Source organism: Malania oleifera, chromosome 9 (assembly GCF_029873635.1).
Source record: "Malania oleifera isolate guangnan ecotype guangnan chromosome 9, ASM2987363v1, whole genome shotgun sequence".
NCBI lineage: Eukaryota > Viridiplantae > Streptophyta > Magnoliopsida > Santalales > Ximeniaceae > Malania > Malania oleifera.
The window spans coordinates 88,176,322-88,200,925 of NC_080425.1; the positions used below are offsets into that span (position 1 = coordinate 88,176,322).

The window sequence follows — 24,604 nt, forward strand, 5'->3', positions numbered from 1 at the left end:
AGATGCAATGCAACTCTCTCTCTCTCTCTCTCTCTCTCTCTCTCTCTCTCTCTCAATGTAGCCATGCACAGAATTCCAAAGCTACAAAAGGTAGGGATGAAAGCAGCGGCAGCAGCAGAGGCAAAAGATCAAAATGGTGATGATAAATTTCTAAAATACAAAAATAAAAATAATAGTAGTACTCCACATGATCACATCACTCTGTTTAATCTAACAGTATTTCCGATTCTAACAAGAGTTCCCAACTTCCATTATACATCACACAAGGCTAAGATCAAATCAAGAAGCGAAAAAGAATGCCCTGGACTACCAAAACTCATAATGACATTACGCCAATTGGCGACTTTATCTCAATACAATATACAACATATTTCAACACAACCGTAAGAAATAACTATCATGAGGAGGCCGCGACATATTCATGAAGATATGCATAATGTCATTTTAGAACTTACATGGCCCGTCTGCTGCCTACCTCAACCATTTGCTAGCTATATATATATATAAAACCATCCTTTACACCCTATCATTGACGACGATCTCAAACACCAGAGGCCTTGGCTTTTATCTTGGAAATGGTTATCTGGGCTTCGAGTCGCTTCCCTTGCTTCGGAAAGATGAGAGAGAGAAGAAAGATCGTGGGGCTGTATATATCAGATAACGAATGCCAAAGTCAGAAAACGCACAACAAAGTAAATCAGAAAAAAAAAAAAAAAAAAAAAACACCCAGATTTTTAAACTAATTTTTCTAGGAGTGTTAAAAACAATAATTTCTTGTATAGTAATAAGTGCCCGTGGTCTTCCAGCAGAGGCTGAATGATTAATAATTTTCACTAATGTGCGAGACAAAGCGCCAACCCAGAATATCTGCAATTCACTCTACTGAATTCATAGCCTAATCTCATAAGCAGAAGCTGAATGATTAATAATTTTCACTAATGCGCGAGACAAAGCGCCAACCCAGAATATCTGCAATTCACTCTACTGAATTCATAGCCTAATCTCATAAGAAGTATTAGCACATGGAAAGAGAAGCAGAGCCTTCAAGAGATTTATAAAACATTGGGCAGCTGTGTAGATGTGCATAGTAGACTCTAATAGTTAATGTTGTCTTACTCATAGTTTGGGCCGAGAAACGTAGAGAGAAAAAGGGGAAGAACTTTAGGAGAGGAGAATTTGGTTCAAAAGTTAATAAAAAAGAGGAAACCTATGAAAAGAAAATAAAAGTTGGACATCATCTAAAATATTATGACCTACAAGGCCAGTTACCAAAATTGTCTAAAGCATATTGCTTCTTTCTTCCCTTTTTTTCTTGGGTCATTTCCCTCCATTTCTCTCCTATATATTTTTTGATGGGGGGTAGGGAGAGTGGCCACTTTTCCCTCCCCGCTTCTCGCCATTTGTTTCATCTTCTCTTCACTCTGTAAATCTAAAGAGAGATTCTCATCACTTCTCTTATCTCAACGTCTCATCAACCAAACAGTGCATAAATTCAGTCATCATACAAGAAACTCTCTGCAAGTATTTTAGTCTAGGAACAGCATTTATTTTTATTTATTACTATATCTCAAACAAGGGACCAAGGGAGGAATACCACATTCACCTTTTAGTGAGCTTCCAGACAGATGATCCTCCCTCAGTTTGAAGTTTGCTGGAGGAGCTGGGATAGAGCTATTTAAGGCTTGAACTGCAGAAAATATAAGCATAACGTATATACGGAGGTACATTTTTAACCTCAAATCAAAACATAAAAATAAAGGAAAAAGAACCAGAAAAAGATAAAATGAACAATCTTCAACAAAATTATAGGTAAACACAATGACTATTTATTTAGTCAACCAAAATGGGCCTTTAAAGAGGAAAATTTATGGTTTAGTACACAAAAAATCCCAACACCCAACTTAGGGTTCCCTGGTTAACACAAGGTTCCTCATGCCTTTTATATAATTTCCCATATGTAAAAAAAATCCTTAAATTTATCATTATTGTTAAATGAACCAAAGAATTCAAACCTAGGCGCTCACAATCTAAATTGCAATCAATCGTGCCTGCATTTGAGTTCTTTTTTTTTTTTTTTTTTTAAAAAAAAGGAGATATAACATATAACACAATTCTAAGAAGAGGAGAAAAAGAAAAAAAAGAATAAAGGAGACAAGGCACTGCAAATTTTTCAAATCAACTTGCAGAAAATTTTCAGGAGTCATATGACATGTTGGAATTGCCATTGAGAAAATAATTCAAGAATCAACACTAGGAAACACCCTAAAACAGAAAATTTTAGTAGCATTAAGCAGTGTTATTTATTCATTATTTTCTTCAAAAGAGGAAGGACTTCGAGTGTTTGTTTGCACTTGATTGCCTTTTAAGCAGGTCTCCTAATTTAGAACCAATTTAGTGAACCGCCAGTGTTTGACTGCACCTCTAGTAATCCTCTTAATGCATCTGATTGATAAGCCATAACTCTTTCACTTTATGCTCCTCTTTATCATAGAAATACAGGTTACAGATCCAAAAACTAGATTCAAGGATCAGCACTTGACACTAGAGCTGTAATCTAATGCTCGGTTTCCAAATATAAATACAAGTACTGTTCTTTCTCACAGTTGGGGGGAAGAAATCCATGACTATGCATCCATAAAGCATTAATATCATAAGTCTTGGTAGAACTTGTCTTTCATTGGGATTTTTAAGGAAAGGATGTTAGGCATTTATGGAAAATTGTTTTTAAAAAAGGCCATAAACAGAAGTTTTGCTAAAAAAATTTCCAAATAAATCCTGATTTCAAAACCTAGTTTGATCCAAGCAGGTTCTAACTCAAAGGCATTTCAAGGAAACAGGACCCTCCTAGCATAGCATTGTATCATACACTCACCATGTTCATTGAACAGCTCACTTTCATTAAAGCCATCATCAGAAGGATGACCTTGTGAGAATCCCATTCTTGACTTCCTTAGATCTTCTGATAACCGAGTAGCAGGATCTCTTCCATCTTCAGTATCATCGTCTCCTTCAGAAGTTGTAGCAGAGATCCAATCAACCAAAGTCTCTGTGCCACGGCTTTTTCTTCCGAACTTCAGCAACCGCTTAATCCCTTTGGTCACATCTTTGCGGGACTGGGTATGGGAAGAATTAGCAACAATAACAGGTTTGTGAGCACTTCCCCACTTCTTCCTCATTCGAGCAGCCTCAGCCTCTGTTTGAGTAAGAGGGTGGGAATTCCAAGATGCAGGGCTTCCCATTGGAGAGTCCACAGATGCATCAACGTCCGAGGTTTCATGTGGATAAGAAAATGAAAGATGTGTGCGTGAGTTCCATGACACAGGGCTCTCACCTGGAGAATCCTGTAAAGACCCTACTGCAGTTTGGAATGTCGAAGGTAGAGCAGCAGGCAATTCAGCAACAGAAGAAGCGTCGATTTGAGAAAGAGACCTTACAGCATCGCCGTTTTCTGATCCAGAAATAAGGGACTTGTCATATTCCTCGCTCAATCTTGGTTTTCCATTATCCAAGTTTGCAGAATCTTCCGCCTCCATAGTTTCAAACCCCTCATGGTCTTCATCTTTTGCTACATCGACGGGATCATCAGACTCAAACTGCAACTCCTCAGGTTCTTCATCTTTCAAAGCTTCAGATGCAGTTGAAGCCCTCAATTTGGCAATACCAGCACCTGAACCCGGACCAATACCATTACCCTTCCTGAGGAAAGGCTTGGACTCGGTGCTCTTTGGAACTCTGTTATGAAGGCTCTGCTCAGTCTGTTCCTTATCAAACTTCAACGGAGTCAAAACAATACTATCTGAGCTCAGAGAGGACAAGTCTTTAAACTCCACAGGACTTGCAGAACTTTTTTTTAAGGACTGAGACCTCCGCGGCTTCTCTTCCTTGGCAACCGATATCTCTTCACTGGTGCTCCTGCTGCGGGAATAGTTCCTCACTTGGGAGCGAGTTGCCGCTTTGCCACCACCAGAAGAAGGCTTAGTGTTTTCTTTTCTAAGATCAGCGAAGTTGGGAACTGACTGTGCTAGCGGATTTTCAGATTGCATTCTTCTCCTCCCAGGAACAGAATTGGAAGCTTTGACAGATGACCGCGGAATTGATACTGCTGAGGTGCGTGGGGTGGATGAAGAAAGGTTTTTATTGGGAATAAGCTTCTTGGTTTGGGTGCTTCTAGAAGCACCATCCCCTAAAGAAGTCTCACTAGGTAATCTATCTTGTCCACAAAGCTTCTGCTCTGGCAAATCAGACAGATCTTCATCCTCTTCACTCTGGACAGAATCCATTTGCTGCTGTCAAAAAGAGAGTTCTTCACCATCAAGCATGAAAGATAAAACCAGGACAGTAATTTTAATTTGATTCAAAAAGTTGTCAAAATAAATATCCAAATTATTTTTCCAAATAACTTTAGCACATAGAATCCCTAAAAGAAGAACTACCTGCTCCTTCTTCACCATTGACCGAAAATTGAATGATCTAAGTTTCTCAGCACGTTTACGCGCACTAAGAACTGAATCCTGTCTATCTGCAGACCCTGAAAACTTTGCCTTCATCTCAGCCTTACTCCTCTCAAGGCTATCCTGCATGGCCTTCATCTTTGCTTCCTTCTCTGCCCTTTTAGAACCCCATTCTTCCTTCAATTTTGCATTTCTTTTCTGCATATATCTATCGTAGAATTTTCCTCTGGAATCATCCGAAAAACAAAGCTCAGAGAAATTCTGTTTTAGAGCATCCCCATAGTCCTGGTTATCTACAGTTTTCATTACTGGACCAGCATTAAACTTTGTCACACTGCTGATACTTTTGGTAGATTCGACCGCTACATTTTTGTCAGGCAAATGCAAAGGAGCAACCTCAGCTCCTGGTTTTCTGTACTGAGAAGTTGTTACCTGCTCCATCTGCATGTCAGCAGGCTTGTTTCTCCTATTAGAAATAGACTGATCCCCAGGAACCCTAAGCTTGTGCTCCGCAAAAAGCTTTTCAAGCTCATTTGCCTTCATTTTCAGCTCATCATTGAGCTCCTGATTTCCCTTTGCCTGCCTTACTCTCTGAACTTGCTCCACCAGTGCTGTTGACTTTGATCCAACAGTTTCTTTATTCTCAGAAACTGTTTGTGCAGGAAAAACCGACCTACTGTTTCCAGAAACACTATTGTCATCATCCCTCCTACCTTGTGATTTCTTCGTCTGTTCAGGACCAAAACCTTGTCTCTGCAATTTCATTTTCTGGACCCCTGAATCCTCGACTTTACTTGCAAAACTGCCAGGTTGTTTCTCCGTAGACGCTGAGTCTTTCCTCCCCATTTCGTCCCCAGCTTCCCCTGCAAAGGAATCTACCCCTTTGTACCGGAAGAAAGAGGCCTCCCGGGTATTTCGTCCAGCACCACCTTCAGATTGCCCACCAAGAGACTGAGAATGAACCTCTGACGCCACAGATGAATCTGCTGCCGTCTTTGCAGAGAGCTTAAAACGTGACAGAGTGATATGATTATCCTTCAATTCGACCCCCTCAGCTCTGTCCAAAGATGCAGGAAGTTGAACTTGCTGAGCAGCTTCCTGACTTTTCAGATTTGAAAGGCCTCTGAACTGCAACTCAGAAGCTTCCTGATCCTTGAATCCAGCACGCTCTTGACCACCCAAAGCAGCCCTGACTCTCTCTTGAGATGCTGCGTGATTCTGCTCTGCTCTATCACCAAAAGATTTAAACTGGTTCTGATCCTTCCAGCTTGTCCAGGCTCTGGTTAAAATCTCCCCTTCTCTGCCCGAAGAATCCCCAGCCCTAGTGTGAGAATCAGGTTGATCTTTCAGCACAGTCCTGACCTCACCCTTTGAGGAAGTTACCGCTTCATTCAAACCCTTTTCCCCAGAAAAGGTACCAGACTTGCTCTGGGAAATAGAGGAAGAAGAAGAGGGCGTGCACAGAGGGCTTTCACCATCCTTCTTCTCACTACCCAAATCAAGGCTCATGTCACTAGCCGTACTCCATCTCCTCAAAACCGCCTTCTCCACGGCCGCTGGAGCTGGAGCTGCCGCTGCTGCTGCCGCCCCCGCCCCTGCCCCTGCCCCTGCCCCTGCTCCTGCTCCAGCCTCAGACGACAATCTCCTAAGCTCAACTGATTTTCCGACACTTGGCTTGCTGCCGCTTCCGGAACTCTCCTTCTGTTTGCTCTCGAACAGGTTTATCCTGTCTTGCACGCTGAGCCGCCGGGCAGGCTGGCTGGTCTGCGATGGCAAAATCGACGAGGGCTCCTCGTTGTTAGTCTCTGCTGCGTCAGCGTCCCTGGCTTCAACCTTCTCGACAGAGCGCCGTGAGGCGAGGGTGGCAGAGGAAGAAGGTCTGGGCTGCTGCAAACACAAAGGTGCCTTGGATTGGTGAGGGGCGAGTGGGTCATCAGTTGGGTCGTCGATGGACATGTCGGAGCCATAGGAGGAGCGGACGGCCCGGTCGTCGGCGGCGGCTGCACCGGCGGGGTTCCATTGGTTGGTGCTGAGCTCCGGCCGCCTCTGGCACAGCGACAAGAATTTGCCGCAAGCTTCGCTGCAGCACCAGTAAAATCAATAAATATAAATCAAAAAACAAATAAATAAACAAATGGAAGAAGAAGATGATGATGAAGAATGGAGAATGAACAATGAAGAAATTTTGTTTTGAGGAAAATATAGGACGGGAAGAAGCGATGGAGGGATGGAAAGGAGAGAGATGGATCATAGAAAACCCCTCTGGAACTGCCATACCTGCCACCTCTTGACAGGTTAAAAAAACCTCCATTTACACATCTACCTGTCTATTCACTTATATTCATTCATTTATTAATTAATAAAAAAAATTTTAAACGTTGGGAAAGGTGGGGCCCACCGCCCCAGTGGCGTGGCAAGCGTCATTGCGCTCCAGTCGGACTAGATGGGCGGCCCATGAATGATCGGTGCGAAGTGTGAACGTTGGAAGCCCATAACACTTGTGGTGAGCCGAGCCTAATGGGCCTCATATGGCGTTGGGTAAAACATCCTCGTCCGAACGGCGCGGAAGGTAACATATATATATATATATATATATATATATATATATACACAGGACTGCAAAGTGCACATTTCAAGGCAGTGTGGTTGACCACGCGACCAAGCAATAGACAGCAACGCCTCGTAGAAATGAAATGGTTCTCTCTCAAGCTCCCATCTGGTTTTCATACTTTATCCCTTTTTTTTTTTAACCTTTGGGTTTGCCCCGGACTTTAAAAAATAATAATAATAAGTAACTCGGAGAGAAACACAACAGTATTATTTTCTCCTCATTTCTTTGTTAAAAAGTGGCATTTTTTTCTTGCAAAAAAAGGTCATTTAAAGCCTGGCATTTCATTTATAAAACAAACTAAAACAGAAGGGGAATCAGAACACGCTGATGAGATTAATCCATCCAAACCCCTGGCAAAGTTTCGTTAGGTAGGGTCCAGTGTGGAACCTAAAACCCTAGCCCCAGTGCGTAGTTGCTATCTGTTTGGTGGGTAAAACAAAATTTTATCCATTTTTATGTTTCATTCCATCCCCACCCGGTTCTATTTCGGGAAACTACTTGAAGGCTGAACTACAAATAGCAAGCCTATATTCAATTATCTTGCAACCAAATGATTATCAAAACAGAGTTGCAAGATATACCCATTGAAAAACCTAACTCGGACCAACCTGAAGCATAAAACCCTAGTCCCAGGTGAGTTCTTCGCTTAGCTTCCACTGGGAGGCTCTGCTACAGAAAAGCAAGCCTGTATCCCACTTTTTCTTGCAGGAGGGCAATCTCACTGCAAAGGTGAACTTACCTATAGCAGCTTCAGAAACACGAAGGAGAAAAGAAGGATGAGGGAAGGGAGAGGGGTAGGGACAGTTAGAAGATACGAAGGCTTTTTTGGAAAATTGAAATTTTCTAAACCTCTCTTACTTTAATCGATGAGCACCAAACTGATCTGCAAAGAGTTGAAGCTCTGATACTGATTCAGAATTAAAACCAGCTGCAACTGCACGGGCACAAGCTGCAGTTAAATCCTGCTTAACCGCAAGAAGCCGTACATCAATAGCCCTTAGCAGCTCCTTCCTGTGTGATTAAAAATATAACCAAATAACAATTAGAAAGCAATCTAGACGTAGAAAAATAAACAGGCATTAACCATGCGGTATGTTAACCAAAGGCCTATGACTATTGGGATACAATAATCTGTTACCATCAGAATGGGTAGCTGTTATAGGCTTATAATTTATACAACCATCTTTTCCAATTTATATGCAGATTGCAGAATGCAGCAAATATATTTTTAGTAAATTTAAAGGAGATTTAGGCGCATGGGAAAAAACTTGGGAACCATGGTCTTTGATATACAATATTAGAATATGTACTGCTAAATTTTGAAAATGTGAGTGTACTATTAGTGTTGCAGGATAGCACATAGTGGTAGATTATCCAGAAAGATATACAAGGCACATCCTTTCCTCACTTCTTTGATTTGTCGATGAAAGAATTATATTATCCAAAACAGATTGGCCGCCTGATTTTATTAAGACCCAGTCAATAGACTGCTTGCCACTGAGCAGAAATAACAGGGGCTATCACACTAGATTAAACAGAGGCTATGAAATATAATAAAATTTTAAAATATAATTTTTCAAACATAGGCCATGGGCAACCAACAGAAGCCCTAGGTCACCCTAGAACCATAGGTGTAGTACCCTCATCCACAGACACATTCAAGTTCATGCCCAGCATATTTTAGCAATGGGGCAAGAAAAGATACCCTCATCATATTCGTAACTCATGCATTTCCAACAGGCCAGTGTTGCAAAATCACTCATCCCAGAATGCATGCATGAATGCACACAACACACACACACACACACACACACGAAAGAGAGAGAGAGAGAGTACTTTGTTGCATCTGCTGCAGCTATGGTTCCTGTACCATCCCCACCTGTAGCAAGTTAACGAGTAAGCAACTGTGACAACTGTACTAGTAACAATTCATACTTCATTCAAGCCTACCAGGGTTTAAAAAACAATTTCAAGCAAATAACCAGTATATCTTATAATTAGGCAAATTAAGGTTCAGAAAAATATTCTAAATAAGCAGATTAATGGCATTGACGACATTTTCATGAATGAGTCCAAGATGGTGAGATGTCATAAGAAGTTGGAAAGCAGCTCTTTAGAAACCAGCAAAAGCATTCATCAGCAAACAGCTGACCAATTAAACATTGACCCAATGAATTTTTAAAATAGCACACCTGCTATCCCTCTCAATAAATCATATCTACTAAGACAGCATCTCCAGCACATGTTACCATCACTAAGCATATTAAGGGGACGTTTGTTTAATCTGAATGGCCTCGATAGAGGTTATGTTTAAACTGATCCACAGGTCACACATTAGAGAGTTTGGTGGCAACTCTTATCTTCCTAAAATTGATCTGACTAAATCAGACACATTCCCATGTCTGATTCAGGTGGAAAATTTCAGAGGTCATTTTTTCTTTTTCAGTTTTACCCTCTATGAAAAATGAAACTGACCAAAAAGAAAAAACGAAGAGCATAACACCCAAATGAAAACATATATTCCTAGGGTTAAAATTGCAAAACTATACACTCAGATATTAGATACCAAACAGTTAAAATAATTTGGTATTCAGATTCAAGAGGCATTTGTTTGACTTCAATGGCCACTCAGAAGACAGACATCAGAGTGTTTGGTGGTAGCTCTTAATTTTCTTTTTAAATTTAGTAAGTGGGAAACTTAGAGGTCTCTTTTCCAATTTTATCTCGTATGAAAAATCAAAATTACAAAAAACTCAACATAGTAAGCTTAGAATTAAAATAATAAATGTTATTTTTGACTAGCAATAAATTATATTATTTTTTATTTACAGTTATTAGTTAAATATATGACAATAGAATATTATTTACATTAAATTAATTTTTTATTTATGTAATTGTCTGTTAATTTATCAAATGATATGCTCTTGAAAGTTGAGGAAGCTAAACAACACATACTAGATACTAAACAGTTACAATAATTCACTATTTTGATTCAATGACTGGTTAATTTCAGGTCTAATCCACAAAATCTTAAATACTTAATTTTACCAAACGCCCTTTAAGGACCTTCGAAATACTACAAAATGAGAAGGAAACTTGTTCCATAACCCTCCCACCATCCTTTTAGTTTAAAGCTTGTGAAATGCTCAGAACAAGCACAAAGAAATGAGCTTGCAGACTTCCAAGCCAAAGCATGATCGTTTTCTATGAACATATGTCTTCTAATACCCAAGGATAAACAACAACAACAAAACCAAGTCTCAAGTCCCACTAAGTGAGATTGGCTATACGAATCATTTCTGCCAATTTATGCAATCATGAATCATATCTTTTGAAAAATTCAAGGCTATTAAATCCTTACTATCTCATTCCAAATTATTTTAGGTTTACCCTTATCCCCTTCTACTGCCCCTCATAGTAACTAACTCACTCTTCCTCACTAGCGTACTATGTGGCTTATGTTACAAGTACCCAAACCATCTAAGTCGTCCCTCCCTTATTTTATCTTCTATAGGTGTTACACCTATCTTTCCACAAATATGTTCATTTCTTAATATATCTTCCAATGTTATACCACTCATCCAGCTAAGCATTCTCATCTAGGCAACTTTTACTTTTCGATATTCTGCTATTTTCGTCACCCAACAATCTGATCCATACAGCATTGTTAGTCTTAATACTGTCCTATAAAACTTCCCTTTTAATTTTGAGGGTATTCTACGACATAGTAAAGCATGCCCCTAGGCGCAAGGTGCAATAAGGCGAAGAGGCTTGCGCCTCAAACCAGGTGGGGTGAGGCGACTTGCAAGAGGCGACACTAGGCGAGACGAGGCACAGTGGGGCGACAGGCACAGTGAGTCGTGCCTTGTGAATTTTTAGTCATTTAAAGGAGAGAAATAGCCTCAGCCAGACCCGTAGCCCTCATTCGGCTCAAACGAACAGAGCCCTAGCCCATTTCGGCCCTTCAAAGCCCTTCGTGAGTTCGTCTTGCACATTTGAACCAGCAAGAGCCTACAGGATCCTTTGAACCAGCAGCGTGAGCTCGTCTGCAAGCCTTCAAACCAGCCGAAAGCCTTTGCGACTTCGTCTTCGAGCTTCGAACCAGGATCATGAGTTTGTCTTCAACATTTTGAAGAAGCACGACCCTTCGCGACTTCGTTTCGAACCAACAGGAGCCCTCTCGAGTTCATCTGCCTGCCTTCGAACCTTCGTAAGTCTTCTTCTTCTTCTTGCGTCCTGCTTCTTCTGCTGCTTGCATCCTGCTGCTTGCGTCCTGCTGTCTGCTGCTTCTCTTCTTCTTCTTCTTCTTCTTCTTCTTCCTGCTGCCTGCTTGCTGCCTGCTGCTTCTCTTTTTCTTCTTCTTCTTCTTCTTCTTTATATGCAAGCTTATATATTAAATATTTAGTTTAATTAATGTAAGCTTATAAATTATAACTAATACATAATATTTATTCTTTTTACTGAAATTTAGCTACTGTTTTTTAATTTGTAATATTTAGTTTAATTAATGTAAGTTTATAAATTATAACTAATACATAATATTTATTCTTTTTATTGAAATTTAGCTACTCTTTTTCTTCTTCTTCTTCTTCTTTATATGTAATTATTTATATGTAATTACTAATTAAATATTTAGTTTAATTAATGTAAGTTTATAAATTATAACTAATACATAATATTTATTCTTTTTACTGAAATTTAGCTACTATTTTTTAATTTGTCATACTTAGTTTAATTAACGTAAGTTTATAAATTGAAATTTAGCTACTATTTTTTGATTTGTACTCCTTTCTTTTGATGTTGAACTATGTTGAATTGTTGATGCTTTTGGGCTTTGTCTTGGCAATTTTATTAAATTTCTAATTTTGTTATTGAAAGTTTTGGCATTTTAAATTCTAATATTACTAGATATTCATATGTTCATATATCAATTACCCCAAATAGACATTTTACACCATTTTAATAATTGTGCGCCTCACGAAGGCAAACAACTCGGCTTCAAAGACCCTTTGCGCCTCAGCTCGCCTCGTGCATCTGACTACTATGTTCTACGATCACAGAGTACACTTGAAGTACTTCTCCATTTTACCCAGCCTGCTGTCACTCTATGCATTACATCCTCTTCAATTTCTCCTTCGGCTTGCATAATAAATTTAAGGTATCGAAATCTACCAGTGTTATTTATTTCTTCATCATCAAGTTTAACTTTGTCTCCAATATTTCTCCTACTATTATTGAAATTACATTTCATATATTATGTTTTATTTCTACTTATCCTAAAGCCTCTAAATTCCAAAGCTTCTCTCCATAATTCTAACTTAGCCTCTACCTCGACCCTAATTTCATCAATTAATACAATATCATTGGCAAACAACACACACCATAGAACTTCATTTTGGGAACTCTTAGTCAATTGATCCATCACTAAAGCAATTATATAAGGGTTCAAAGCAAATCCTTGAAGCACACCTATAGTGATTCAAAATTCTCTAATCTCTCCATCTATACTCCTTACACTAGTCATTACTACATCATACATATCCTTAATGACATCAGTATACATACTACATACACCCTATTTTTCTAAAAGCCACCATAGAACTTCCCTAAGTACCCTATCATATACTTTCTCTAAGTCAATAAATAACGTATGCAAGTTCCTCTTCTTTTCCCTAAACTTTTCCATTAATCTTCTTAACAAATAAATAGCTTATGTAGTAGATCTCCCATGCAAAACCAAATTGATTTTTTGAGATCTTTGTTTCTAGCCTTAATCTTTGTTTAACTACCCTTTCTCAAAATTTTATTGTATGACTCATAAGTTTAATTCCACAATAGTTATTACAATTTTAAATATCCCCTTCATTTTTGTATATATGTATTAAAATGTTTTTCCTCCATTCATCTGTCATTTTCTTAATTTTTATAATTTTGTAAAATAAATAAATTAACCATATAATTCCATTATCACCTAAGCATTTCCAAACATCAATTGGGATGTTATCTAGTCCTATAGTTTTTCCATTTTTCATCTTTTTTAGTGCAAACTTAACTTCATTAACTCTAATTTTGCGAATAAATCTCATACTTTTAGTTTTTTCCTCATTTGTCAACTCTAAGTTTAAATCTTCTATTTGGTTTTCATTAAACGGCTTACTAAAGTAACTTCGCCATCTTTCTTTTATCTCTTCTTCCTTAACCAAGACAATATCATCCTCACTTTTTATACATTTTACATTACCTACGTCCTTACTCTTTCTTTCTCTAGCTCTAGCAAGTTTAAATACATCTCCTTCCCCTTCTCTTGTATCTAATCTATCATATAAATTATTATATGATTTATGTTTATACCACATTCTTTTTGTCTTTACGCTTTCTGGACATCTTTATCTTAGCACCAACTTTCTTTGCTACTCAAAAATTTCCCCTTGATTCACCTAAAATCTCTTTTGCTAACTTTTTAATAGAGCTAACCATCCTACTATAAAGAGTATTTGTATTTATCCTATCATCTATAGTCCAATCACTATCTTCGATTATTTTATCTTTAAATTTTATTACATTTCCTCCCTTTAGGTTCCACCACCTAATTCTCTTACACGGATTTATTTTATCCTCTCTTCCATTTTTTAATGCATATATCTAATACTAAAACTCTATGTTGTGTGCTTGAGCTTTCACTTGGAATAAACTTTAATTTTGTCCATTTTTATAGGTTATTAAGTGTTCTTCTCTCTTCTTAAAACAAGTATTCATTGTAATAAAATCATATGACATAGCAAAGTCTAATATCATCTCCCCAGCCTCATTTATCTCCATATCCATATCCTTTACGTATCCTTTCATAACCTTTATTATCTCTTCCAATGTGCCCATTTAGATCTCCTCCTATGAATATTTTCTCTGTCCCTGATATGCCTTGTATAATACTATCCACATCTTCTTAAAATTGTCTCTTAAGATTTTCTACTAAACCTACTTGAAGAGCATAAGCACTAATGATATTTATTATCTTTTGGCCTAAGACCATCTTGATTTTTATAATTTTATCCCCTACTCTATTTACATCTATAATGCTATCTTTGAAGTTTTGGTCTACAATAATTCTTACTCCATTCTTATATTTTTCTTTTCCAGTGTATCAAAGTCTAAATTTTGATTTACCAATTTCTTTAGCTTTCTCCGCCACCCACTAAGTTTCTTAAAGGCAAATTATATTAATTTTTCTTCTAATCAGTGTGTCCACAAATTCAATGCTTTTACCCATAAATGTCCCTATATTCCAACCTAGGCACCAACACAGCACATCGCTTCAGGGCGACAACCTAGCCCACCCTCGCCCTTTTCCGCTACACCTGAGTGGTACAAGTGCAACGCATCGCTCATAGAGGACACCCCAACAAATATTTGGTGAGGATTCATGTCATAATGATCTGACAAATTTTATGCTAGTTGTCAACTGCCTAACACAACCCTCCTCCTTAGCCCGTGCTTAGGATCGGCTATATGTGAAAAGATTAGCACATTAAGTGCATCACAGGTAGAGTTTCTAATACCCAATGATAGCATCAAAAAATTCATGTTCTTAATGCTAATACGTGAAAAGTGAATGTCATTTACACTAACTATTTCATAAAACAATTGGCCAAAGAATAACAAAACAAAAGATTAAGCAGTATGTCAAAAAATTTGACCACCCACAGCTGCTGCTAAGATATTGACGCTTTATTAACGGTCAATATGACTTAGCAGCAGCAGCAGCAACAACAACAAGCCTTAAGTCCCACTAGGTGGGATTATGAGTCTTAGCACCAAATGTGATATTTTTATGAATATATTTTCAAAATGTTGGTTAGAATACATGGTCTATTTTCTAAGATGTCCCCACATACATTATGTGCCAATATGATAAGAATTCAATATTTCACCAACTAATCAATAAAAAGATTTCAAAATTCACTAGAATTTATAACAGTTAATGCCCCCAAAATTGTGCCAAAATGAAATTGATATTCAATTTTGAAAATAGGAACTTCACATAATTGAAGTAGATTTGCACATGCATCAAGCACAGGTAGAGTCAAGGTCTTAAATTTTGATTTTGACTAGCTCAAGAAGTACAATGTCAATGTAATTTTATTTTTTTAAAAAAATAATCAAAATTGACAATAAAGTATGCAATTCTTGTACGAAACTTCAAAAACTATTAATTAGCATAATAATGCAAAATTTAGAACGTTAATAATATAAACCGAATACATCAAGGATAGGTATGTAGCGTACAAGGTGTAATAAATTTAACATAATAGTCATATTAAATATATTCAATTAATATAAATAAAATTCATGAACAGGTCTTAAAAATATTAATAATCAATATTATACAAAAACAGATAATTTAAACATAAATAGTCAATTGTAGCTAATATCTAAGTTCAATTTTTCATATAATTTCAAGTCTGAAAGCCGTTCATAATTTCATATCCTTCTTATAATAATCTTTAGTTTCAATATTCAATAAAAAAAAAAAGATTAATTAAGAGAGAAATTTCAATTCGGTTTTTGAATCTCAAAATAGAATTTCAAGGAAATTTCATTCTACAGGTAAAATTTGGACAAATAATTGAAATTTTTATATTTTCAATATTTTTTAGGTGATTTCTGGAAATTTTGTAAAACAACGATTGATTATGATTTCAATTCCCAAAGGTGGTGGAAAGCATAAAGTTTGACAATGTTGCAGAAATTTAATACAGTAGGTACAGAAGAATTGAGTGAACATCTCATAAAAGATATAAATGCATGGCCCAGTGTCACAAACCCTACTTGTTCAAGGCAATTTTACAATGCTTGCATATGATCATTCATCTTGTGCGAATAGGGTGGGTAAACACAATGTACGTACTAGTGTAGGTTTTAATCTTTGAGCACAATAATGCCTTAGTGAAAATAAAGACTATGACTCCTGGTCACAATGATGTTTACTAGTTATGGAACATAGCAAGCTCTTTGAGGAGGGGTGAGCATTCATCAATCGTTGTAAAACTCACTAGCTATTATAAATGTGCTTAGCCTATCTGCCTCCCTCGCTAAACACATATTGCCTATAGAGGTGTGATCAATGAATTGCATTACTTTCCAATATAAAGTGTGACCCATGCTTACTTTTACATTGCTTATTGATTCCGCTTCAATGTATTTGATGGTTGTGAATTTGATCTTGTGGTGAAACCGTAACTTACTTTCAGCTAACTACTTAAGTTTGTGAGCTAAAACTAGTGCAGCATGGCTCTCCATGTGGTGTGAAGTGTTAGGCCCATGACACCAAGGCTTCCGCTTGCCAAACCCTACCATGACCTAAGTTTGCATAACGAAAGCAAGCCTAAGGCAGGGGGGCGATTTGCATCTCAAGCAAGCGAAAAGGAAGCCTATGCTTTTGTGTCTATGCACCTATATGTGAAACCTAAAGTATTGCAATAGCAAGTAAGCTTAATACTCCAATTTAGAATAATTAGAATGCAGCATTGAACAGGATGGAGAAATTATAATGATTTAATTATTTGGCAATAAAAGAAAAGATAAAAGGGAGAGTGAGCACATAGCAAACTAAAATGCATTATGCTTTATATTTAGGGACATCGACTAAGATTTCCCCACAAATTAGATTCTACCAAAACATTACCACAACCTTCAATAACCACTGATGGAGCAAGGTCATGCCTCATAGCCTCCCCTACAACAAGCCTATCATGCCAAATGGCAACTATCACAGTCAATGCAACGTCACACATGAGGGCCATGATTGTGCATAACCTCAAAGGAGGCCAAGAACAATTGCTACTGCTTTTATGTACCGTGTTAGGATAGCAATGCTAAAAACATGCCGTAAATAGAATCAAACACATATATGACTCAACAACACTTATTCTACCTTTAAAGGGTTGTGATAGTACTAAATGAGAGTTTTTGGAACTAATACCTCCTTTGCTAGTTCCCAGCCAAGTAGGGTTGTGCATATGGAATAAACTGTAGCGAATTTATGCAAACTGATTACTTTGAAATTGAGTTGTGCTAATTAGGGTTTTAAAAGAACTCAAGGTAGAGAAATGGACAAATCTTGAAGACATTTTCAAGAAATTTCATTATTTTCATTTGTTTTTATCTTAGTAACTTCTGAGTAGTAATATGTATAGATCACCTAGAAAATCTTGCAAATGGCACAAAAGTGATCAAACCAGGAAAAAGAAAGGAAAAACATTAATGGAGACTGATCTGGGCTCACTATCTGGGGCGGTCAACCGGGACCCCTAGGCTAGTTGACCAACCATGGCAGAAAGGCTAGGTGGTCAACGGCCTCCCCTGGGCCAACCGAACAATCCAACCTAAGAGCTAGGGTGGCCTGGTACAAGAGATAGATTGACTAACCTTACTTTTCAATAACTCCAACCATCTATTTAGAACTCTAACAGCTAGTGAGAGGGTCAACCAGTCTCTCTCGTGCACTCCTTTTGCAAGATTGTGCAATTTAAGTTTTGAGCTTTAAATTTAATTTTTAGGTACACCAACTTCCCCCCTTTTCCTCACAGGTTGCCTTTGGGTCAACAGGGTTGTGCATATGGAAGAAACCAAACAGAATACCATCCTCTAACAACTTCGGGCAGATTAGATACTCTCAAGACAATCTTATACATTTGTTATTGAATGCCCAACACATGCCCTGCTGCAACATATTGCTAAAGCAACTTACCTTCCACAAGGTTGTGCACCAACAAGCATGTCAGGCCAAACCACCAAAAGGGCATGCCAACAGGTCTCACCCCTAGCATATAATACAGCTGCCTCACATTATTGAAGCCACTCCAAACTAATGATCACATGCTGTGTTCTTAGCCTCGTGCAAACTCACAGATGGCATAAAAACGCCAGAAAATTAATTGATTTACTACCCCACAGAAAGAAAATTAACATAATTATTTATTTTAAAGAAAAAACATGTCCCTGCATTTTTTAATACCAATTCCACTACAAAGCTTCTTAGAGATTTGAATGCTAGGATGGGATATTGAGTGCTAGGGTGAGATACACAGAAACTGATGGCCCTGCAATCAGTTTATTGTTCAGTTCCAAAGAAAGTCTAACCAAGGAATGGAAAATTGAATGTTAGAATTGAAAGAGCAGAAATGGGAATTTCCATAAACAAAAATGAAACATTTTTTTTTCCAACCCCACTCCATCCATCATCAACCATTAAACCAAAGAATTCCCACTAATTCAACAAGCATTCTATTTAACTGAATCATGATTAAACTTGAACCATATTGCTAATTAACACTATAAACAATTCTTCATGACTCATTAAAACACAACTATAGCTGACTTTCCCTCATCCTATCACCAAGCTCATTTCACTCAAATGCAGTATATGTAATTGCATGGGCATGGGGTTCCAAAATATTGTACCACATCACATCATTAACAGTCAATTTATAATTTGTTTCTCCAATTTGATTGCTAAACATCATCATTCAATCACCATTCAAGAGCAAAACAATAAAAATAACTAGTAATTTCTAAATCCAGGGTCAACACATAGTTGGCCACTTGATGTGTGAAGAAAGAAAATATTTGAGAGTTGTTTTTCACTCCCTTCCCCATTGGTTCTGCATCATCAATATTCTCAGAAGTCAGCAAAAGATTGGCATCAGCCAATACCACATGAATCAAGACAAAGTGTAGGTTAATTCTAATTTTCCAACTTTTTTTAACTTGTTCCTCATACTTTCATTTCCAAACTAGGAAAAAAAAATTGCGAAATCCTTGACAACCGAAAGAACACTTGTGACGCTTCTATTTCATGGTATATTTTTTAAAATTATATTATGTTCTTTATCATATCAAGTGTTAGGAATTTGTTAGAGATATCTTTCTTTCTTCCTTTGAAAGATACAGGATTGGAAACTCTTAAAAATTTCAACAGGGATTTTTTTTTATTTAAAGCAATATACTAGTCATAACAGCAGCAACAAAGACTGATTTAGGCATCAATGCATCATAAATTGAATATTTATCATTTCAAAAGCAAGGAATGTTTGTGCATACATGTCCAAAACAATGTTAGACTTGTAAATGGGCTTTTAGTCAAAATAGATGGCCCATGATTAATCACAAATTAGGACTTTAGGATTGATATCCCCAGCCCTCTCTAAAGGAAGATAGTAATTTGTTTTTTTTTCATTTACTTCATCCAAATATATAGTTTTATGCATTAATTTTGACAAGAGTATACTGTCTGCAAGCAGCAAATTTATAGCTATGGCACCTACTCAAACAAAGTGCTCATAAGAGGCTTAGAAGTTATTTCTACATGTGGCTTTGGGGCATTCAACCTGATTCAACATAAAAGGATAGAATTAACCACTTGAATCCAAATGGAGAGCATTAGAACATACCCAACGCACTGGAAAGTTTATCTCCTGCCCCCTGAAATAAAAGAGTTTCCAAATTCAGTAAAGGTAAAAGGAATTTAATTTCCAACATCTATCGTATATGCTACCAGTAACTGTCAAGGAAGAAACTACCTGTGAATAGATTCTCCGGGCTGCTTCCAACTGAGACATCTCTGCATCATATGTATTGACTAATTCCAAAACCTCTGGAGTACTGACAAACCGCACAAATCTGAAAACAAACATCCAACTGAATCAGAAACTAAACAATGACCACCTCATTGAAAAAACAACAATGTGTGATCTCTAATAATGTTTCACAAGGAAATGTGCATGACCTCTCAAGAGTTCCTTTTGTGAACCACACTTCGGCATTTTTACGCTTCTCTACCTCAAGCTTAATTGACTGCACTGCCAGTGCAAACTGTTCTTCTGCAACCTTTAAATGAGTCACAAATGGCTTTACTAGTCCTGATGCAAGCTTCTCAGTATTTCCATTACTAGAAACGAACAATTCACACCTAAAAAGAAGGAAATGCTGTGAATAACAGAAAATGGATAAAGGAAAATGAGCAGTACAATAATTATACACACACAAATCAAATGATACACTCACCGCGATCGCTTTGGTGACAGTTGGAATACAGCATAGTCCAAAAGCGTGTCAGATTTCATTTTTGTTGAATTATATTTACAATATCACTTCCCTGACTTCTTTCATATAATTGGGTGTGCTTATCAGCACTTAATATTCAAGATCCTTTGATTTAAGGAAGACCAGAAACCATCAAAACATAAACCAACAAAACTTCAAAGCCACAATGCAGATTCTGCATAGAGAAAATAAATGAATAAATAAACAAATCACCACTATTTCAGGAAAAATAAAAACAATGAAACAGGATTACTCATGGACATGAATTGCAAAGGATACTGAACGCAAAGATGAGAAAGAGCAGTCGCTGATACAAAAATAAACAACAGAATCTGTAATTTATTAATTCACATTTCCATTAATATGTATAACCACACAGTCGATTGCACCAAGTATATGTTTAGTAACCAGAACTTTAAACCCACCAAGTTCGACTTTAAAGCCAATCAAAATTACTCCCCAGATCTCAATTCTAAACCCCAGCATGAAATAAACTTCTCCACCAAAATAAGCACACGTGCCTTAGATTCAAAAACCAAAACTCTCTCAGATCTGATTGCATACAAAATCAATTGAAATGCAAAATCAAACAAAGCCCAGGATAGAGAAGTAGAGAACCAGAGAAAGGAACAGACTTCGAACTGTAGCAGCGAGCAAGTACACTAAAATCAAACTAAGCCCAGGAAAATCCGAAGTAGGTATTCAAGGGCAATGACGAAAAGTACTGAAAATGGGCAAATCACGAAACCGGAGTGATTCAAAAACCCTAGGGACTATCGGGCACGAAATTGGGACGAATGCGAGGGGGATCGTAGGAACGGAAACGTACCTTGAGGTGCGAAAGCGAGAGATCTTGGATTGCAGAAATGGATCGTCCGAAATCGGGTCATTTGGGGACCAACATTTCACCCTTACCACTCTTTTTTATTCGTTTCTTCCTCCGTGTGCGTCTCTCAGCGCCTCTGAGATGATAGCTTTCGAGATTTTCCCCTCTTTTCTTGATTATCTTTAAAAAAATTTTCCCCTGTTCTACGAAAACCCTACAATGTGCTCTTCGCTTTACTCCTCCATCAAATGATACTCTCTCTCTCTCTGTCTCTCTCTCTACACTCCCTCTTCCTTTCTATCTCCTGCTTGCGACTGTCTCTCTCTACTCTCTCTCTCTACTGTACCTCCAAGAGAGAGAGAGACGGGAGAGTTGGGGGCGGAGAGTGGTGTGTGCTTCAGACAAATTTTTTGATTTAAATCAAAACTGGAACGAAAGACAATGACCCAGTGGAAATGATCGTTCTGGAAATGACGAGAATGCCCTTAGGAGGACTTCAGTGGAATTACCATAATACCCATGTGCCCTTTAACCTGCAATTGTAAGTTACCATATTCTTCCCTTTCTTCCTATGTAAGGTTGGGAGCAAAGGACAAACTTTGTATTGTTGTTTTGATTTGGTGTCAACTGCAAGTCACCATTTTTCTATGGAAAACAAGACAATAGTAAGAGCCATGTAACTTTTTCTCCTACCCATTTACCCTTGGTGAAAAAAACTAAATAAGAGACCATTTGAATTGGGATCTTGTCCAACCTCGAATGAGCATAATGGCAGTAGTACATAGATAGAATTTTATTTATGGTTAAGTTTTTAGATCGAAAGTGTAAATTGGGTACTAATTTTTTTATATTATTTAACATTTCAATCGTATTAATTTATGATCATTTGTTATTATTTTTTTAATTCGAAAAGTTAAAATGAGAAAATTCGATGACTTATTTAGTTGTGTAAATAATCTAGAAACTCTTTTATTTTTGGTATTTTTTTTTTGGACTTCAATACAAGGTAGATGAAAGAGGCATTTGTTTGATCTGAATGACATTTGAAGAAAGTTTTTGTCTGCATTAATTTTCTAAATAAGTGAAACGGATAGACATTAGAGCATTTGATGACTGTTCTGAATTTTCTTAAAATTTCTCAGGTAGAATCCATTTCTAATTCAAATTAGAGATCTTTTCTTTTTCGATTGTGTCCCTTATGAAAAAAATGAAAATGATAAAAATCTCAATATCAAATTGACAAATTAAAATAATAAATTTTAAGTTTATAAAATAATGAAATATATTGTTTTTATTTTAATGATTTATTAAATATATGATAAAAAAGTATTATTTATGTTGAATTAAAAAAATAGTTTATGTAATTATTCGTTAATTTTATCAAATATTTATACTCTTAACCCTTGAGAAGGTTAAAATTGAAAAACACATATTCCAATATTAGATAGCAAATAGTTAAAATAATTCAGATTTTAGATTCAATGATCCATTCAAGCTCAATTCATAACAGTTCATAAAAATATATTTGAATTCTATGTTCAGCACTCAAAGCCTAATTTTCCCAAATGCCCCCAAGGATATTTAAGATTAAAAGATTTGTTGGTTCATGGTAATTTGTAGTAAATTTTCATCTTCGATACCTAGTAAGCTAATATATCCTCTCTTACCTTTCTTTTAATAAAATAATATTTTTTTACACAACCAAACATGCCCTAATACTGCGTTAAGAGGGTTGAAAATTAGTTATTATAAGCCGATATGGAGCTACTAGCGTAGGTGGGTAGGCAAACAAATTTTAAAAAGAATAACATAAAGTGATGAATATGGATATTTCAAAATTTGGTTGGGTGTGCAGCTAACAAAACGTCTAAAATTAAACTACCTTACTAATATGTAATACGAAGCATATTCAAATTAACGTGCATTTTTTGTACTTCATGTCAAAAGTGAATAATGTGATAATGATTCTTTAATATATATAAATTGTCGTTGACGCAATATCAATCAACTTTTAGTACAAAAAATATAATATTTATACTCCTTATTTGCACAAAAAAGTACTCTGATGTTGAAGAACTTAATTGATTTATTGACTCATAAAACTTAGGGTTCAACTAAAAAAATTTGTTCCATTTTAATCATTTCAAATTTTTTACCTCTTTCATTAAAAAAGTTTGTATGGATAATTGACTACGTAAAATTTCACCTTTCTCTGTGAAGAAAATGAAATCTTGCTCTTTGCTTAAATGCCTAAATTTAGAAGAGATAGATACATAAAAATATCCCTAATAATTATCGGCAAGCGACAATTAATTTCTTAGGTCCTAAATTGGGACCATAAACCAATAGTAAGATTTCATATAGCCCACCTACAATACTAACCTATGAACTATATTAGGTTATCAATGTCAAAACAACAATAACTATAACATTTGAACATTAACCTTCAAATAAATAAAAAGGCATGTGGGGTATACAAAAGTAATACTTTAAATAAAAAAAAGTAGTTTAGAAATATAAAGATGGTTGTGTCTGTCATTTTGTGCTTGATACATGCCTACAAAGTTAAATAGTAAGGTAACCCTAAAATCAAAAAAGCCAACACTTACGAAAACAAAGCAAAATAAAATGGAACATCCCAAACTTACAAAAACATATTAAGGGGATGTTTAGTATCATGCTCAAAAATTAGAGAAACGAGAGTTAAAAATCAAAAATAAAAACTAAAACTCAGAAACTAACAGTCTATTTAATTAATATTTATAAAATTAAAAAAAAAATTAAAAACTTAATTAAATTTCGTCTTCAAATCAAATAATATAATAAAAATTATGATTAAAATAATAAAATTGCAAATCATGTACATTAAAAATACTATAATAAAAATAATAATCATAATAATTATTTTACTTAACTATTATACTTTCAAATTTTATTAGACATGACAATTGAAAAATAGTAAAAAAAATATTTTATAATTGACTTTATTATTTTCTTAAAATTTAATTATATTTTTATTTCAATTGTATTTAAATTCATATGATCATTTTGTATTTAATTTTAATTTAAAGCTGCATAACATGAATAATTTAATCTAAAATAACTATTTATGAAATAGTTGATCATTAAAACAACTAAAAATCACAAATTTTGATTTTCAATTGTTTACAAATGGTTAAAAAAAATGACAATAGAAACAGAAAATTGACAATATAAATCTATTTGTTCGTTGTAAAAAAAAAATAACAAAGATATCAAATAGATTTTGAATTCTTTAAAATGATGATATACCTTTTTTTTTCCTCATATTAAAATTATTTAAAAAAAAAAAAAAGAGAACTACAAGAGCTATGGGGGTAGGAGGAAGCCAACCCAACCACTTTATTGGGGAACTGATAATGAAAACGACCAATGGGGGAGGGCTCTTTTGGACAGGGGCATTAGTGTCCAGTGGATTGGTGGCAGAGCACTTGATTGGCTGGACCACTCTGCATGTGGAGGTGGTTTTGGTAATTTAGGCTTATGCTTGGGGCCTGGTCAACCGACGACATTAGCTTTGGGTTAGCTTCTTAAGACGATTATTCTGAAATCTGAAATTTTAACGGTTCTTTTACG

The 24,604-nt window shown here is 36.2% G+C and overlaps 1 protein-coding gene across 2 annotated transcripts; it reads right to left on the reverse strand.

Annotated features, from left to right (window-relative positions):
• Positions 1-204: 204 nt before the first annotated feature.
• On the reverse strand, positions 205-21,390 carry LOC131163611 (uncharacterized). 2 transcript variants are annotated; one of them, XM_058120217.1, is made up of 11 exons: positions 20,993-21,390; positions 20,125-20,338; positions 19,847-20,029; positions 19,641-19,740; positions 19,512-19,542; positions 8,899-8,941; positions 7,921-8,073; positions 4,434-6,531; positions 2,873-4,283; positions 1,604-1,687; positions 205-644 (listed from the first exon to the last, which is right to left on the reverse strand). In XM_058120217.1, the coding sequence occupies exons 2-11, from the start codon at positions 20,181-20,183 to the stop codon at positions 580-582; spliced, it is 4,227 nt and encodes a 1,408-aa protein (XP_057976200.1). In that variant the 5' UTR covers positions 20,184-20,338; positions 20,993-21,390; the 3' UTR covers positions 205-579. The 2 variants fall into 2 exon arrangements, with proteins under 2 accessions (XP_057976200.1, XP_057976198.1); XM_058120215.1 differs by having other exon boundaries at positions 2,873-4,286.
• Positions 21,391-24,604: the final 3,214 nt, after the last annotated feature.

What these genes read in the sequence shown, in the direction of transcription:
- LOC131163611 (XM_058120215.1), bottom strand. Translation starts at nt 20,183, where the DNA reads ATGAAATCTGACACGCTTTTGGACTATGCTGTATTCCAACTGTCACCA. An exon ending in GCTGCAGCAGATGCAACAAA is followed by an intron (nt 8,074 to 8,898) that starts GTACTCTCTCTC and finishes TTAATCACACAG; the next exon opens with GAAGGAGCTGCTAAGGGCTA. An exon ending in TGAGCTGTTCAATGAACATG is followed by an intron (nt 1,688 to 2,872) that starts GTGAGTGTATGA and finishes TATTTTCTGCAG; the next exon opens with TTCAAGCCTTAAATAGCTCT.